This window comes from Cupressus sempervirens, chromosome 10, assembly GCF_028749045.1.
Source record: "Cupressus sempervirens isolate cs-2001-9-10 chromosome 10, ASM2874904v1, whole genome shotgun sequence".
NCBI lineage: Eukaryota > Viridiplantae > Streptophyta > Pinopsida > Cupressales > Cupressaceae > Cupressus > Cupressus sempervirens.
The window spans coordinates 295,537,862-295,556,643 of NC_143127.1; the positions used below are offsets into that span (position 1 = coordinate 295,537,862).

Consider the following 18,782-nt stretch of genomic DNA (forward strand, 5'->3'; position numbering starts at 1 on the left):
TCTCTCTCTCTCTCTCGATTTCTTCGTATGCCTAATTATTTCAATTTAACAACTTCTTTATAGGTAGAAAAGCAGGAAAGGGTGCAGACTGGGCTTATTTTGCTGTTTGCGTTGCCCTTAGTTCACATCACTCGTTTTCTATGTTATGCTTTTGTGATAGGGCCAAGCTCCTTGAACGTCTTTAACTTTCTTAGGGTTTCATATTGGCTTCGACTTTTGCAAACCTAGCGGTTTACTTAACTCAACTTAGCTGATATACTGTTTAAGAGTTACTCTTTTTTTCGGGGGTAGTTTCAACAACATTATAAAGCCATGGCATAGATGAATGAGATTTGATAACTGGTACAACAGGTTACGAATTGGAAATTAGTAACTTTTTATGTGTAGTTTTGATTCTCTGTTTTCTCCAAAAAAATATGAAAATAAAAATAAAAATGCAGAGTTCAATATAAATAGTTCACAGAAGTTCGCACTGACAGATTTTGGGATTATTGTTTTTTTAATGTTGGGAGGATAAATATACTATTAATTATGCAGGCCATTAGCATTGAGTGCACTCGTCATTAATCTCCTTAAGTTTAGTATTACAGATACAGAAGTTAGAATTAACATTATTTTCCGTATTGCTAATTATTTTTATTGGGAGGATAAAACGTTGTATAGTTTTGGCAGGCCATTAGCATTGTGTGCTGCAATAACCTCCTCCATTTTGGTGTCCAAGATCCATCAAATTTGCGGGGAAATAAGGTTGGGTTCTTAATCCTCTGCAAATTTGATGGATCTTTGGTAGGCTCTTTGTACACCAAGCATCTCATCTGCAAATTTGATAGGATCTTTGACACCAAAATAAAGGATCTCTTTGTAAACCATGTATTTCACCACTACAAATTTTTTTTGGTAGGCATTTTGTAAGCCAAGCATTTACAACATTTTTAATGGATTTAAAATTTTGAATTGTCTGTCAACCCATCATTTGATAATTATTTAGAAGTCCCACTTTGACGAAAGAAAGCTAAACATATGAGAATATTTATAGGAGAAATTCTTTTGCATAAAAATACTTTGCAATTGTACTGATTATATGATTTTTATATGAACTTGGAGTGTGTTCAATAATATGTCAATCTGGAATAGTTGAGTACTATTCAACACTAAGATCAGATTTTAATTTAGTATATTCTATGGTATCATTTTTGCACAAGTTCCATTAGGTTTGATTCTAAGATAACACCACTCTTTATACAAAACATCCACAATTTAACATAAGTCAAAGAATAAAACATTTGAAAACTCCATGTAGATAAAACCAGGCACATGTCCTTTTCTTCATGACTTCAATTGTAACACCAGTAACTGAGACATGTGATTATCAAGTTCTATTTGAGGGAATGGTTTAGGGAAAATATTTGCTATTGGTTTCTTAATATGAAAGTGTTTTAATAAAATTTTGTTACTTTGTGCTCCATCACAAAGAAAATGCTATGGTGTGATAGCATAGTTTTTCCTTCCACGAGGTCTAGAATCCTTTGCGATTTGAATGCAACTTCTATTATCACAATATAAGCTCAAAAGTGTATTTTATCATATATAGCTTCTTTCCTTGCATGAGAAATATATTCTCTTTACTCTTGGAAAGTGCTATTGTAGATCACTTTTTCCTATTTTATGACACAACACTGCTGTTGAACATAAGCTCATATCGTTTTGTCAATTTTGTGTATGTCAAAGTTACCTCCCTAAACTAAATCGCAATACCAGGTCAACTGGAATATCTCATCATTTCCATGGAGGTATATATCACTAATTTAGAACACCTATAACAAACCTGAACACTGTCATTATTATGGTCCAATGAGCTGGCCCTAGATTTACTCATTAGCTTAAAGAGCTTTTTCTAAAAGCCAAATCAGTTTGCGTGCAAATCTAAGCATTCAGGATGCTTTTTGTTTAAGGTCGTAGCTGCCATAGAGATTTTTATCTGTGATTTTGCAATTGGGACAATACATCTGTATTGTGTCAACAGCTAGATGAGATATTAATGATGATATTAATGCCATACTAAGTGAGCACAATGTGGCATTCAATGTGTGCTAGGTGTCACACTTTGAATATTTGACAAATTGTTATATGAAGAGACATGTAACATGTGAAGAGCCATGCGTTTGGAAATATGAAGAGACTTATTTTTGGAAATTTAAGAGACCTTTAGTTAACTCGTGAAAATATATATAGGACAAATTCTTTTGCATAAAAATATTGTGCAATTCTATGGATTATATGACTTTTTATATGATCTTGGAGTGTGTTCAATAGCATTTCAATATGGAATAGCTAAATGCAGTTCAACACTTAAATTCGATTTTGTTATAGCTATTCTATGGTATCACTTTTGCACAATTCCCATTAGGTTTGATTCTAAGATAACACCACTCTCTATACAAAACATCCACGATTTAGCATAAGCTAAAGAATAAAACATTTGAACATTGCATATAGACAAAACCAGTCACATGTCCTTTTCTTCATGGCTTCAATTGTAACACCTGTAATCGAGACATGTGATTCTCAAGTTTTATTTGAGGGAATGGTTTAGGGAAAGTATTTGCCATTTTTTTCTTTATATGGAAATATTTTATTGAACTTTGTTACCTTATGCTCCATTGCAAAGAAAATGCTACTTTGTGATAGCATAGTTTTTCCTTCCATGAGGTCTAGAATCTTTTGCAATTTCACACTAGTTACATTAGTTTTGATTCGAAGATAACACCACTCTATGCGAAACATCCACAATTTAGCTTAAGGTAAAGAATAAAACATTTGAACTCTCCATTTAGACAAAACTAGTCACATGTCCTTGTCTTCATGGCTCTAATTGTAACACATGCAACTGAGACATGTAATTCTCAAGTTTTATTTGAGAGAATGGTTGAGGGGAAATGTGTGCTATTGGTTTCTTATATGGATTTTTTAATTGAATTTCGTTACTTTGTGCTCCATTGCAATGAAAATGTTACTGTGTGATAGCATAGTTTTTCCTTCCATGAGGTCTAGAATCTTTTGTAATTTTGTACAAGTTACATTAGGTTTGATTCTAAGATAAAACCACTCTTTACACAAAACATCTGCAATTTAACATAAGGTAAAGAATAAAACATTTCAACACTCCATATAGACAAAACCAGTTGCATGTCATTTTCTTCATGGCTTCAATTGTAACAACTGTAACTGAGACATGTAATTCTCAAGTTTTATTTCAAGGAATGGTTGAGGGAAAATATTTGCCATTGGTTTCTTAATATGGAATTTTTAATTGAATTTTGTTACTTTGTGCTCCATTGCAAAGAAAATGCTATTGTGTGATAGCATAGTTTTTCCTTCTATATACACATTCATCCTAATTTTATGCATTTTATCCATATATACTATGGTTGAGTTTTTCCTCAAGTTGGAGGGTTCTTTTTTTATTGCTCTCTATCATTATTTCTAGGCAAAGCATCACATTTCTGATCGCATTTTCACATGGAACTTTTTCCATATCTCTCTCTTTTTGTTCAGAGTAGCACACATGTCCATAGACAACTTACAATTCAAACCCATTGGAACTGCAACATATTACATTCATCCATATAAAAATGCTTATCAATATCTTCAATCCCTCTATCATATGGAATCACCTTGTTTTCCTTTACATGCTATTGCAATTTTTAATTGAGAATGATTATGTAAACCTTTGTGAACTTCTTATCATATCTAAAACACACATACCTTAAGGATTTTGAAGAGTTCCAAATACCTGCTCGTTAAAGTAACATATGTGCATACAGAGGTTGAATGGTAACAAGTAGAAGATTCTTTTTCTTTTGTATTGTAAATATTACCATTTTACCTTTGTTGATGCCATTTGGATTAAGATGTTTTTCTACTCACTTATACCAGGTGCGAGATGATTGTTGAAGACCTATGTTGCCAATTCAGATGAAGATGTAAGAATTTGATTTAATGCACGAATGTGCAATTTTTTTTAATAGAGTTTGGATGTGTTTATCTATCTATATATATTATATACAGTGAAACACAAGGACTCACACCCCCTCCCAAACCTTGAAGTACCTGTCCTTGAGACATCCTTTCCCTAGGTGTTAACTTTATAGGATTGTTTTTTGCAAATGTAATAACACTTGATTATTACTATGTGTTCCAAATGCATATTTGAATGTTATATAAATATCTGTGGAAGAGACGTGTCTATGGTAATATATATATATATATATATAGAGATATGAGGGTTTCTGTAATTGATGATTAACCAATAACCATAGAAGAACAATCTCTAGGTCAATTCAATCCGACTAAAGCTACAACATTAACACTTTCCTTTAGCTAGGGAGGATTGTTATAGAACGCTTTATGCTCTCAAGTATATAGAGAGATATCATCTCAATATTATATTCTTGGAATGGCATATTTAAGGATATTAACATATATCTATAAACTTAGATGTTATCTTTCGATATCATCTGAAGTATGATTTAATAAGAATTATCAATCTTATGATATTTATCATACTTATATTCTCTTTGTATGCGCATTGGCATCATGTTCATGATGCCTACCAAAAGAATATGTTATATCCTAGAAAAAATGTGTTATTTTGATCTTGGACACACTCTAGGACAACAACTAAATGTAGTCTATCAGATAACAATCATAATCTCAACAACTTTTAGTAACATCCTAGAAGGATATGTGTTATCTAATCTTTGGCACACTTTAGGATGACAACTGAATATAGTCTATTAGATAATAATCATAATCTCAATAGCTTAAAGTAATATCCTAGAAAGATATGTGTTATCTGATCTTCAACCCACTTTGGGACAACAATTGAATGTAGTCTATTAGATAACAATCATAATCTCAGCAACTTATAGTAATGTCCTAGAAATGATATTTGTTATTTGATCTCCGACACATTCCGGGACAACAACTAAATATAGTCTATCAGATAACAATCATAATCTCAACAACTTAAAGTTATATCATAGAAGGATATGAGTTATTTGATCTTCGGCACACTTTGGGACAACAACAAAATGTAGTCTATTAGATAACAGTCATAAGCGCAAGGACAACAACTTAATGAAGTCCATCATGACAAGTATCATGATCTTTGACACATTTTAGGACAGCAACTTAATGCAGTCTATCATGATACATTCGTTATCATGATCTCTGAGGCCTTTTGAGACAATAACTTAATGTAGTCTCCATCATGATAATAGGTCAAGCCATTGTTAAGATCATCACTTTACAATAACTACCTCACAACACACATTGATGAAAGATCGTCACCTCTCAAGATGTTTTCCCACAGAGTCATGTAGTAACTCACATGATATCCACCATGAATCAAGTCAGAGGATGGAACAAGGGTTTTTACCACAAACTTCTCTCTCATAGAGAAGAATGTATTACAATGAATTTCACCTCAAACTTCTCCCTTTCAATATGTAGACTTTTTTTTGGTCCAAGGTTACTTTTGAGGTAATGCCAAACTCCCTTTGAAACTGATATCAACCTTCTAATCTCCTAGCAACAAGTCATGTCATGCTTCCTTTGTTCAACAAGTTTCCTAATAGCATAAGGCCTTCTAGCCCACATACATGAAACTTTATCCTATGAATCATAGTCCTTTAAGTGCTATAGTTTTTGATCACCAAAAATCCATCTTTATATGGTGTACACCCTTCGAATCAATATGACCAAGATTATCAAAAGTTTGGTTGAACCATATCTTCTATTTGCTCCCTCTCTTTGTCCAAGGTTGCCTCCAATGAATTGGCAGACCCCCTTTTGATATAAAAGGATACTTCATAATCTCAATCATCAAAGATATTGTCTTCAAGAGCCTCAATTTATCTAGCATGATCATCAAATTATTAATGAATTGTAGATCAAAACTTCTTTGGAGCTACTGTCATAAGATTTGGTTTTGTACAATATTTGGTGACATGTGTAAAGCACCAACCTTCTTTTCCTTTTTAGATTATTTGAGAATGGAACATCTCCTCTCTAAAGATGGTTCAAGTGGGAAAGGAACATTGTTTATTATATTTCCCCCCACAATGTAAAATTTCCACTCTTATATCATCGAACAATTTTATATCAAATATGGTAGACTTCTTTTTGTTCTTCTTTTTCTTCTTTACGAAGAATCATCCCTAGGGATCAATGAAAATAACAAGAGCATAACAAAGCAAATAATTGTAATATTACAAGCATTGATATAGATAAGTGATTGACTGAAAAATAAAACATAGTATTCAAGAGAGAATACTTATCTCACTAATTTGAAGAAAACACTCATCAACAACCTTCTTGAGATAATTTGCTTCTTCTTTCTTCTATATAGTATGATATTGATTACACTCCAAAATAATTGACAACTTCACCTTGATATGGTGTCCTTTTCGTAGTATTTAAACCAGTGTAACATGGGGACTCACACCCCCCTCCCAAACCTTGAATTACTCGTCCCTGAGACGTCCCTGCATTGGGTACTTGAATACCCAAGTATCCCCGCCTTTGCCATTCTGCAACCATGTTGCCACTGGGATGGGTACTTGAATTTCTATTTAAATTTTGATTTTTGAATGTTATTATTGGGTTGAATGTTCAATGATTCTAGTCCATGTTGCAGTTTTGCTATGTTTAGGTATTTTAATTTGGTATGTTCTACTGAAACATCATTTCATAACTAGCATTTCAAGTTCTATATGTATACTATACAACATCCTTCCCTGTCGTGTCCTCCCCTTGCCGTCTTCCCCTTGTTGTCTCCCCGTCGTCTTGAAAATGAGGCCCTTTTTCCCCATATCCCAGAAACTTGTCCCAATGTCCCGATGTACCCCAACACTAGTGTAACATGAATTTAAATAGACTATCCTTAGTATTCACTATAGTCTCAATTGAGATCTACCCGCCACATATTCATAGCACAAGGAAGCAATAGTCTTGAGTAAATATGTGCACCAAGAAATGAAAGAGGAATTGATGAAATCAAACCCACTATAAAACTTTAAAAGTTCACTTTATCAATAGTCTTGGATTGATTGTCCCCATCTACAAAGGTTTTGGTTGCACCATTATTCTATACATGGTCGTATTCTCTTCAAGCATCGAGCCATAATATTTTTGTAATGTGACAACATATGTTGGATCAAATAAAGACACAACTTTCATTTCTTTTGTTTACATTACTTAGATGGTGTTTTTGATGTGGAACAACAATATCATCCATGTTTGTGATTTGTCTTCAATCATAAGAGTTCAAATATAATGAATTTGTCGGATGTGGCCAACACAATTTTCTCCTTATCATTGATCATGTGTGTGGTAATGTCGATAGTGTCTTATTTGTCTCCGTGATCACCATTGCCAACAAAGTCATGGCCTATGTTGACAAGCCAAGTACATGCTTGTTGTTGTTCTTGTTGTTATTTTACAAGTATAGAAAGATTAACTTTGCCATTAATAATATTATTTGTATCATGTCTCTACAATGCCAACCAAAGCACAAACACAATGCTTATTTTCATTTTTATTGGAAGGTGACAAGTTCATTCTTCTTGTCACTTATTAGCGTCGCCCCCAAAAAAAATTGTTTCAAAAGAGATTATAAATGTGTTCCATTGAACAGTCAATAAGATAATATTTGCTTGGCTCTAATCTGCTTCACTTTGGTTGGCACTCAAGTTCCATAGAAATGGAGAGTAATTACTCAAACAAACTCATTCCTCAAATTCATGTACAATATTCGATATCCTAATATGCCATTTAAATATTCCCCAATAGTGTGGTATCTAATGGAGATAAATCTTTGCAACAAAGACTATAAAGATCTCTACAAAATCATGAGAAAATAGATGGTCATATTATACCCATTGAGAAGCAAAGCTATGGTCAATATATCTACATGTCATTTCAAATCTTCACTATCAATTTTGCTGCCACCACATAGGTATTTATTCAAAAGTACCGGTTACTTCCGATTGCCAAAAAGCTTGTTGCACTATACAACATTGAATATTAGGCTCTCCAACTATGGGACACTGCGTAGGATGGGTTTGGTTGCATTCGTTGAACCTTTTGCTTTATTATAATCCTTATCACCCCTTGGTGGTATTCACGTGAGGTGGTCAGTGATAAAGGTAGTTAGTATTTATTTTGCTTGTCGACTTTTCCTTATTGTAAATGGTCGTATCATCTATGCAGACATGTATGATTATGTGGCATCTTCATTTTTGTTTCTCAATGTTGACCATATTTGACGTTTGAAATATCTACAAACAAATTGGATCTTGTATTTTTATTTCAGACTGTAAGCTTAATCCTTATTAATTTAGGTTGGCAATTAATGAGTTATGAATGACTGTAAGAGTATTGCCAATGCATCCATTTGACTGCACATCAAGTCATATGAGTCAAATGGTAAGTATTGATTGCCGGACATATGCAAAGTTGGTTTTCCAAGGAAGTTCTCAATCTGAATTGATAAATTATTCTCCCACGCACTAGCCTCCTTTTTATCTCTTGATTTATTAACCTTGGCTTGTAACACAACCACAGTACCGGAGCCTTTTTCTTCTTGGGCGGCATAGTGCAGAAAATTTTGTCTACTCACATTTTCAACTTTTAATAGTTCATAGATGTCAACAAGAAATTTACAAAATCGTGCTCTCCTGCTAAGTGATGCAATGTGAAGAACAGTCCTACCTTAGAAATCCATTTTCCTAGTCACAATGTCCTTTATGTATCTCTCAAATAGTGATATGGAGATAGCATCTATGTCATCATTTGAAGACGTGCTATCATCTGTTTCACTACCTCTCCATCCTGCTGCATAATGTAGAAATTATTTCTCTTCATTGTAAGCTTCGTGGAGCAGTTTGTCTTCGGTAGTATGTAGCAATTTGAGCATGAACTATACAAGGTAGATATAGCCTCTATGAACAGCCTCATTAAACAGATTTACGAAGTGGAACTTGAGAACTCCCTTCCACCTTTCCGCTCGTTTATTTGCACTGTCTAACAACAGCTTGGCCAATACGGCGATGTGCTCTTTCTTTGATACTGCCACTCTGTCAATGGCTTCCTTGTTGCTAATAGCTCTTGTCATTTTTTTTTCTTTCTTTACATTTGCAGCCTAGCTCTGATACCATGTTAACTTTATAGGATTGTTTTTTGCAAATGTAATAACACCTGATTATTTCTACGTGTTCCAAATGCGTATTTGAATGTTATATAAATATCTGTAGAAGAGACATGTCTCTATGGTAATAAATTAATCATAAAGTAAATGATATTTAATATATATAAGTAGATATATGAGGGTTTGTCTTATTGATGATTAACCAATAACCATAGAAGGATAATGTCTAGGTCAATTCAATCCGACTATAGCTACCACATTAACACTCGGTACTTGAAGTACCCAAGGATCCCCACCTCCACCATTTTGCAACCATGCTGTTGCTGGGATGAGTACTTGAATTTCTATTTGAATTTTGTTTTTTGAATGTTACTATTGGGTATGTACTATGTTACTATGTTGAATATTCAATGGTTCTAGTTCGTGTTGCAAGTTTGGTACGTTCAAGTATTTTAATTTGGTACATTATACTGAAACATCATTTCATAACTAGCATTTCAAGTTCTATATGTATAGTATACAACACCCCTCCCTACTCTGTTGTCCCCTTGCCTCTGTCCTCTGGTCATCCCCTTGCTGTCATTGAGGCCCATTGTCATGCTGTCCTTGAAACTTGTCTCGACGTCTCGATCTACCCCAGTGGTGTTTTATACATACATATATATGTGTAAAGAAATGCCAGAAATATGCAAAATTAAATCATTTGATAGTATGATGCATTTGGATGAGGTTGTGTAAATAGGTTCAATGCATTAGTACCTAATAGTAAGTTTCTCAGAAAAAATGCACCCTAGGAGTACTTATTTCCCGATGGTTACAAAATTTTAAGCTGTTTTTTGCTCCAAAAAAAGTCAAACGGGCCTTTTTTTCGCATAAAAGCATCCAGATGGTCCGAGATGCCCTGTGGATACACACAGGAAGCGCATTCAGGGAATCAAGATGTGCTTCCTGTGTGCATCCACAGGGCATCCTGATGTGTTTCTGTACTGGAACGCATCTGCCTCTGCCTTGGGGTCAGGATGCTATGCATCAGCAACTGAGTTGAAGACCATAGAAAGATCTCTTCTCCTTGCATACTATGATTGTTTAAGAGGCAAGACCATAGAAGGATCTTTTCTCCCTTTTCTTATCTCCCGCTACAATAAGTCCTTTTGATTGTGTGAAATAAATATTTTTCTCAAGCTTTGCTTATAAAAATGCACTTTCAACATCTAATTGATGTACTTCCAAAGTAAACAGTGTTGCAACAGCAAGATAAATTATCTTATAAGCTCGTATTCAACACACTTGAAAATGTTTAAAAATAAACAATACTCTCAGTTTGAAAAAAATGCATGCTCCAGCATTAGCTTTAAACATGACATTGCTTCCATCTGCTTTGCAAATTTATTGGAAAATCTATTTGCAATCAATAACCTTTTCTACATGAAGATTTAAATATCTAGAGTGTGATTTTTTATCGAGGCCTAATATTCATCCTACATTGTTTTCTCCATTTTCTGAATTTGGAGATTCAAGGACCTGTTGCACACTTTTGCATTTGTCAAAAGCCACATAACATATAAGAATGGCAAATAAATTTTTAAAATTTTAAAATTTGGTATGTGATAGAAGAAATTGGGTTTGTGGATTGCTTAGACTTCTTTTCAATTGTGGATAAGGTTCTTTCTTTATTTCAATTTCAAATTCTCTATATAAATGGAATGTCCTTCTCAGCTTGTGTATCCAATAGATGGCCATCAAAAGTCCTGGGAAATCTCAGTTTCAGCTTGCAATCCATATCTATTATGGTCATTAGTCTTGTGTTTTTATATGAAGATGATTTTTAACAAACATTTTTACCAATAAACGCTTGATTGATAGTCAGATTGTAAAGCTTGTGGATTTTTTCTTTCATCCTTCTCTTCTTTAGTAATCCGTAAAAGTTTACACTTTTTCTTGTCTATCTAGATATTAATTTCCTGGGATTATTTAAGCTGGTGTCAGAGGCTGGCCTAGAGTTCTAAGCATGAAAAAGTGGCTTAAGAGGGTGTGCGGAGAGAGGAAACAATTCAAATTTCAAATCACATAAAGAGCTGATAGGTTGGTGGTAAGCAGCTCAATGGCCTGTGGGAGGTCCTAGATTTGAATTGTATCCAGTGCATGTAAATCTATCATGGTATCAAACTTAAAAGCTAGAGTAGGAGTCCCTAGGAAAAATTCACATTCCAAATACCATTTAATGTATTACAATTGAATTTTAATCAAATTCAGTAATTCAATTACCATTTAATGTAATACAATTAAACTTTTTGAATGCATTTGAATTTTACATGATTTTTCTTTTAAAATTCATGCTTAAATTCCTATAATTTTTTAGTCCTTGTTTTTTGGTCCTGTTGATATTGCAGGTTAATGTATGATCACAATGGCATCTGGCTCTGCTTCTGATTCAGACTCAACAACTGGAAGTCAATTTGATGTGGATACGCAAGGCATTGTTGGCTCTAATCATGGTCCATATCTACGTGGCCCATACTCCACATCCAACTCGAGCAGAGGTAGAGCTCAGTCACAAGGCTATTTGGCAAATGTACTAGGAGCACAACCCTCATTGGAATTTTCAGAATGGAATGAGGTACATAGAAAATCATATGAAGCTGTTGGTAAATTTTTGTATTACAACAACCTTCCATCAAGTGCGATACGGAGTCCATATTGGCACCAGTTGGTGGAAGCAGTTATAACTGCAGGGGAAGGGTTCGAGGCACCCTCAGCAAGTGAATTAAGTGGTGAGTTGCTTGATGATGTTCTCAGGGAAGTAAACCAAATTGTGGAAGATCAAAAGAAGCAATGGCAAAAGTTTGGCTGCACAATTATCTTAGATTGGTGCACAGGCAGAAGAAATCAGACCCTTCTCAATTTTTTAGTGGGTTCAAATGGTGAGTTAATTTTTTTGAAGTCAATTGATGTCTCTAGCATAATAAATAATGCAGAAAATTTGAGTTTGGTGTTGGAGGAGGTTGTTTTAGAATTGGGTGTACAAAATGCTGTCCAAGTTGTTACTAAAAATGCAGCAGCATATGTGGCGGCTGGAAGATTGCTTCAAGATAGGCACCCGACACTTTTTTGGACTCTTTGTGTACGTCAATGTCTTGACCTTCTTTTGGAGGACATAGGAAAAATTGATTGGGTGAGATCTACTGTAGAAGCAGCAAGAAATATAAAAAAATATATTTATAATAATCCGTGGGTTCTTAACTTGATGAGAGATCATACCAAGGGGGAAGATCTTGTGCGATCAGGTTTTACAAGGTCTGTGACTAATTTTCTTATGGTAGAAAGTATTTCTAGATTATTGACTTCTTTGAAGCAGATGTTTGCAAGTCAAGCATGGCTAGAATCAACTTATTCAAAGAATGATGATGGAAAAAGGACATCAAAAATAGTTTTTGCTGATGTTTTTGCAAATGCAGCTATAGAGATTGTCAAGGTATCTTCAAATTTAATTTAAAGCTGAGTTGAATATTTTTTGTTTTGAACTTTGGACGTGTTTAGTTTCATTATAAATTGTAACTTAATTTTTCTTGTGCTTCGTACTGTGTAGATAACAGAGCCACTAATGAGGGTTCTATGCTTGTTAGATAGGGCAAATAATTCAATGGGATATATTTATGAGGCCATGCGTAGGGCCAAAGAGGCCATCCAAAACTGTTGTAGTGGGGATGTAAATAGACTTGCTCCTATTTGGGAGATCATCGAGCAGAGGTGGAACAGTCAACTCTACCAACCTTTTCATGCAGCAGGGTATTACCTCAACCCTATGTTTTTCTTCTCTGATAGTTTCACAGATGTCAATGGAGAAGTTATGGAGGGCCTGGCCTCATGCATTGAGAGGATGGTACCTGAAGTAGAGGTGAGAGACCTTATCATTTCTGAGTTGCAGAATTTTAAGCGAGCTAGTGGGAGTTTATTTTCTTTAACATCAGCCATACGAGGAAGAAACACCCAAACACCAAGTAAGAAAAAGTGAGATTTTATATCTTGCAACTTATAAATTAAAAATTATTAATAGGATATAGCTTTTTAACAATATCTGGAATACCTTATTTGCAGTTTCTTGGTGGGAAGATTGGGGTGGAAATACCCCAAATCTGCAAAGGCTGGCCCTTCGAATTTTGTCTCAACCTTGTAGTGCTTCTGGCTGTGAACATAATTGGAGTTTGTTTGACAGTAATCATAGAAAGAAGCATTACCAGTTGACTCAACAGCGCCTCAGTGATCTAGTTTTTGTGCAATACAACCTGCGGCTTCATGCAAGAAAATTGGAGGACAAACTAGAGGAAGTTATTGATTTGGATGAGATTGACCCCTTCAGTGATTGGGCTATGCAGGAGGATGATTCCTCCTTGTTTTCGGAGGATGAGATTGATGATTTTGAGAGGCTAGCTATGGAGGATGTGGCTGATGAGTTGTTACCATCCAGCAGCAGGGCGAAGCCACATGAACAATCATCTAGGCAAAGTAGGGAACCACAATCAAGTCTGAGGTCCATACCCCCTACACCCCAATCTTTTACTAGAACAGTGAAGAGGAAATTTTAAAAACTTGTGACTTATGACGAAGATTCTCAAGACAATTGTCATAAATCCATAATTATTCTCAATTAGTAGTTAACTATTGTTTCTGCCTTGACTTTGCACGATGATGCGATTTTGCAATTGATATGTAATCAAGAATGAAATCTTACAAAACTGTCATGTTTTTTTTTTTTGTAATTTTTAAATTTTTTTTTTCAGTCTGATATATTTTGTAATTGAATTTTGCAAGAACCAATGTTGTTTTTAAGTTGCCGAGTTAAAAAATTGGGATTGTTGAGTTCCTCGATGTAAAGTTTTTGCTAAATCCTTATCTCTTAATCAGAATTTTAATCCAGTCTTATATGCTGAGAATGATTTTCTAAGTAGTATGAATATTGATGAAATTAGTGCTTATTATAATGCAGATACAATACTGAATATTTAACCTTTTATTGTGATAGAGAATCTCATATATAAAATGCAGGGTATAAAATGCTTATAAGAGCAAGACTGTTGTAACTGTGTGTCCTATAATCTGCATTTACAACCTATTTATATATCCTTTTTAAAGGGTATGTCCCTCAAGGGACAACCCTTCCTAACTTGGCACCTATAGGATATATATATGCCAACATTAGAGATATGTTACTATTAAGAGGAAGTACGGTTTGTACTGTCAGGCTTGTAGGTTTATCTTGGTTAATATTCTTAACACTTCCTCTTAACTAGATAATCCTATAGAGAGATATTATATTTAGCAACACCAATATAGATGAATAAGCAAGAATCAATACTCTATATCTATCTGTCTCTTCTTAGTATGTGGTATCATAGAACACATGATACAAAGTCATATTACTAAACTTGTGATATGACAAGTCATTGCCACTAGTGATATTATATAGGATAAATTTGAAGAGTAATCTTTTCATTTATCCAAATTATGATTTCATGGAATCTGGTATTTCCATATCACAACATGATCTTGACTTTTAAGATCTATTAGAATACAGTATAAACTCAGAGAATATTAAGATTCTTCCTTTATCCAATTTGTGACCCATGAACATAGCAATGTCAACATCACAATATGATCTTGAACTCATCTAGACCTTACAGTAGAACTCTACTGTTTAGCACATTATCTAAGAGATCATCACCTCTTATAATGTTTTATACAAGTGTTCATTATTTTTAGAGATCGTCACCTCTTAAAATAATGAATACAAACGGTGGAGCCTATTACAGTTGGAATAAAAGGGGTAAAAACTTTAATCATTAATTATTAATACAAAGCGAAATAGAACCAAAGGTCCCAACAAGAAGCATAGGGATGATCTCAAATAGAGATAAAACAACCAACACTGTCATCTATCATCATTCTCCACCCTATCACCATCCAAAATACTCCTCAAGTCAAAATGGAGCTCTTGAGGAACCAACTCCCTCAATCCTCCATCCCTTAGCATGCTCAAAAGCCCATTTCGCCAAACAGTCAGCTGCCCTATTCCACTCTCTTGGAATATGAGCAAAAGTCACCAATTCCATCAAAGAACTGATTTGCAAAATTTGTTGCACAATCCTAGACAATTGCTAGTTAACATCAGACACTTTCTGCTCAATAAGCAAGTTGATCAAGACTTGGGAGTCTGACTCACAAACAATTCTTCTCCAGCCTTGCGCATGAGCTTTCTCAAGAGCAGCAAGAATAGCCAACCCTTCCACCAAGTTAATGGTTTGAATCCCAACATAGATCGAGAAGATAAAAACCACTGAGCCCATAGCATCTCTCCCAATCCCATCGATACCAGTCAGACCCAGATTACCCCTTGAAGATCCATCAGTATTGATCTTCAAGATCCCATAGGGGGGAGGTTGCCATTTATCAATTCTGTCAATTTTTCGCTTCTCACGATGTCATCTCCTAGCCCTCGTTAATGCCAAAGAAGACTCCAAAGTCCCCAATCTCTCCACCAACTCTGTATCACATTTCCCCAAAGGTAATTCCACTTCACACTTAGCCTCCACTGTCTCTTGAATCATGCCCACTATCCTTGGCCAAATTTGTTGCACTAATCGTTGCTCACCACAAAAAATCTTTTGATTGCACTCCAGCCAAATTTGCCATAATAAGAAGATAGGCCCCACAAACCATACCTCTTGTAGGAAAGGAGCCACAGACGAAGGCCGCCCCATCCCCTGCCAAAACTCAATTAAGGAGGAAGCATGGCCACAAGGTGCAACCCAAACTCCCCACCAAAAATGCCAAAGCTGCAGGGCAAAAGAGCACCGAAAAAACAAATGGGAAGAGTCCTCCTCATTAGCCCCGTACATAACACAGATAGAAGGGCCATGGAAACCTCTTTTCTTGATATTATCCCAAGTCAAACATTTATTCCAAGCCAACATCCAAATAAAACAATTGCACTTTGGCCAAGATAGTTTATTCCAAACCTTCCTCCACCACTGCACTTCAGGCAGAACCATCTTAAGAGACACCAATCTGCTGTACCTAGAGGTAACTGTATAGGTCCCTTTAGGATTGGGAGACCAGGCTAGCACATCGTCCTCCCAAAGAGAACAACAACTTCTACTGGAAAGGATATTTTGCAGCATAGCACACTCCTGTAAATCAGCAACTGGCCATTCATCTGGAGACTTCCATTTAGCTATTTCCAACTGACCACAGGGGAAAAAGGATTTAAAATCACTCACCCTTGACCAACCAGCCTCTAGAAACTGCTGACACAAAGTCCCTAAGTTAGGAAATTGAGAAATTATTGGGGGAAATCCATCCCAAGAGTCTGACCAGAATTGAGCCTCCACCCCCCTCTTGCAGATCCAAAATAGTCTATCCTTAATAAGCTTAGCCCCTTTCTTTAAAGTATCCCAAATCACAGATCCCTTCCCCCCAAGAGGATACTTGGAAATATCAAGATGAGAAATCCCTGGGAGATACTTTGAAAGAACCATCGCCCAACTCTTATCCTGCTCATTACACCACCCCTAGTAGAGTTTAGTAGCCAAAGCCTCACCTGACAATGCCGACTGCCTCAAGCCAAGACCCCCGTAATGCTTCGAACTACACACCACTTCCCATTTAACCAAACTCCATTTGGAAGTCTCCAAGCAACTCGCCCATAAAAATTGGCGCATCACAGAATCCAGATCCTTAAGGAAGCTTGTAGGAGCAACTTGGAGCATGCATCTATAAATGGGCAAACCCTGTACAACTAACTTAATCAACTGGACACGACCAGCAAAGGATAACCAACGGTGAGTCCAATGATTAACTTTCACCCTAAATTTGTCCAAAATATCCTGCCAAGACTCCTTGGGGAGCCTACTCACGGAGATGGGAATGCCAAGATACTTCAATGGAAGATTCCCAATCTAAAACCTCAAAGTGTAAAGTAAGATGCACCAACTGGGAGACGAATAGCCCATTACAGTCAATAGCTTGACAAAATAAAATTATTTTATTAATAATCAAGAGAGTACAAATGGATTAAAAACAACTCAACCATACCAAGTCTCCTCTTGAAGTGTTCTATCTTCATTTTAGATAGAGGTTTGGTGACTATGTTTGCTGTCTGATTTGCAGTGCAAATGTATTCCAATTTTACAAAATTTCTGTCTACCATATCTCTTACATAACGGTAAGGAATTTCAATATGCTTGGACCTGTCATGGAAAACTGGATTCACTGAGAGCTTGATGGAACTCTGATTATCACAATGAATAATCGTGGGATTCATAGCTTGCCCAAATAATCCCACAAGTAACTTCCTCAGTCATACTGCTTCTCGAGAGACCATCGTTGTTGTAATGTATTCGGCAACTGTGGAACTCTGTGCTACTGAAGATTGCTTTCTACATATCCAAGATATCATTGTTGATCCCAAACTGAAACAACACCCTGAAGTACTTTTCCTATCTTTAACACTTCCACCCCAATCTGAATCAATGAATCCATGTAAGTCTAAAGCAACTTTCTCATATTTGAGTTCGAGATTAAGAGTGCCTTGTAAGTATCTCATAATGTGTTTAACTGTGACCAGGTGAATCTCCTTCGGTTCACACATATATTTAAGGAATTAATTGTATAGCAAATATTTGGTCTTGTATTTACTAAGTACATAAGAGACCCAATCATCTGTCTATAGAGAGAAGAATCTATAGATGGTGATTCTGCAGCTGCTTCCTTAAGTTTATGTAGATTAGTCTCCATTGGAGAAGACATAGGTTTGCAATTCCACATTCCAAATTTCTTTAAAATATTTCATGTATACTTCCCTTGATTTAGTATGATATTGTCAAAATTTTGCTGTACTTCCAGTCCTAGGAAGTAATGAAGGAGTCCCAAATCTTTCATCTCAAATTCTCTAGTTAGATCTTTCTTGCACTGATCTATGAGATGATCATCACCTGTTATTAGTAGATCATCAGCATACAATATCAGAATTACCATATCATTTTTATCTCTTTTATAATATAAATTTGGATCGGCTTCATTCTGAGAATCCTAAGTTGGTGAGATACTTATCAACTCTTTCGTGCCAAGCCCTAGGAGCCTGTTTAAGCCTATAGAGAGTTTTCTTGAGCCTGTAAACAAAAGTGTTAGGATCATGAGTTTCAAATCCTTTAGGTTGCTCCAGATATACTTCTTCTGAAATCTTTCCATTTAGGAATGTTGTTTTTGCATCCATTTGATGTACCTTCCATCCCTTTGATGCGGCAATTGCTAAGACTGCTCTTATGGAGGTATATCTGGCAATTGGAGCAAAGGTTTCTTCATAATCAATCCCTTCTTTATGAGAAAATTTTTTAGCTACAAATTTGGCTTTATACTTCTCAATACTACCGTCAGCAGCATGCTTTATTTTAAATATCCACTTGGAAGAAACAATAGATTTTCCTTTAGGTCTTGGAACAATTTTTCAAACATCATTTTTCATGATAGATTGGTATTCTTTTGTCATAGCTTCTTTCCAAGCTGTATGTTTAATAGC

The 18,782-nt window shown here is 35.4% G+C and overlaps 2 protein-coding genes across 9 annotated transcripts in view; one reads left to right on the plus strand and one right to left on the minus strand.

Moving 5' to 3' along the window:
• Positions 1 to 13,944, plus strand: part of LOC149533809 (uncharacterized) — a 14,209-nt gene extending 265 nt beyond the window's left edge. For 2 of the 8 annotated variants that reach the window (XM_089805602.1, XM_089805601.1), the window contains exons 2-6: positions 3,937 to 3,983; positions 11,162 to 11,300; positions 11,602 to 12,683; positions 12,798 to 13,209; positions 13,307 to 13,944. In XM_089805602.1, the coding sequence (XP_089661728.1) occupies positions 11,610 to 12,683; positions 12,798 to 13,209; positions 13,307 to 13,794 (1,974 nt within the window). In that variant the 5' untranslated portion in view covers positions 3,937 to 3,983; positions 11,162 to 11,300; positions 11,602 to 11,609 and the 3' untranslated portion in view covers positions 13,795 to 13,944. The remainder of the gene's footprint in view (positions 1 to 3,936; positions 3,984 to 11,161; positions 11,301 to 11,601; positions 12,684 to 12,797; positions 13,210 to 13,306) is intronic. The other 6 variants (XM_089805599.1, XM_089805600.1, XM_089805607.1 and 3 more) reach the window with 4 other exon arrangements.
• A 1,743-nt stretch (positions 13,945 to 15,687) lies between these two features.
• Positions 15,688 to 16,743, minus strand: LOC149533810 (uncharacterized). The gene has a single exon (XM_089805915.1). It carries the CDS (start codon positions 16,741 to 16,743, stop codon positions 15,688 to 15,690), a length of 1,056 nt encoding a protein of 351 aa, XP_089662041.1.
• Positions 16,744 to 18,782: the final 2,039 nt, after the last annotated feature.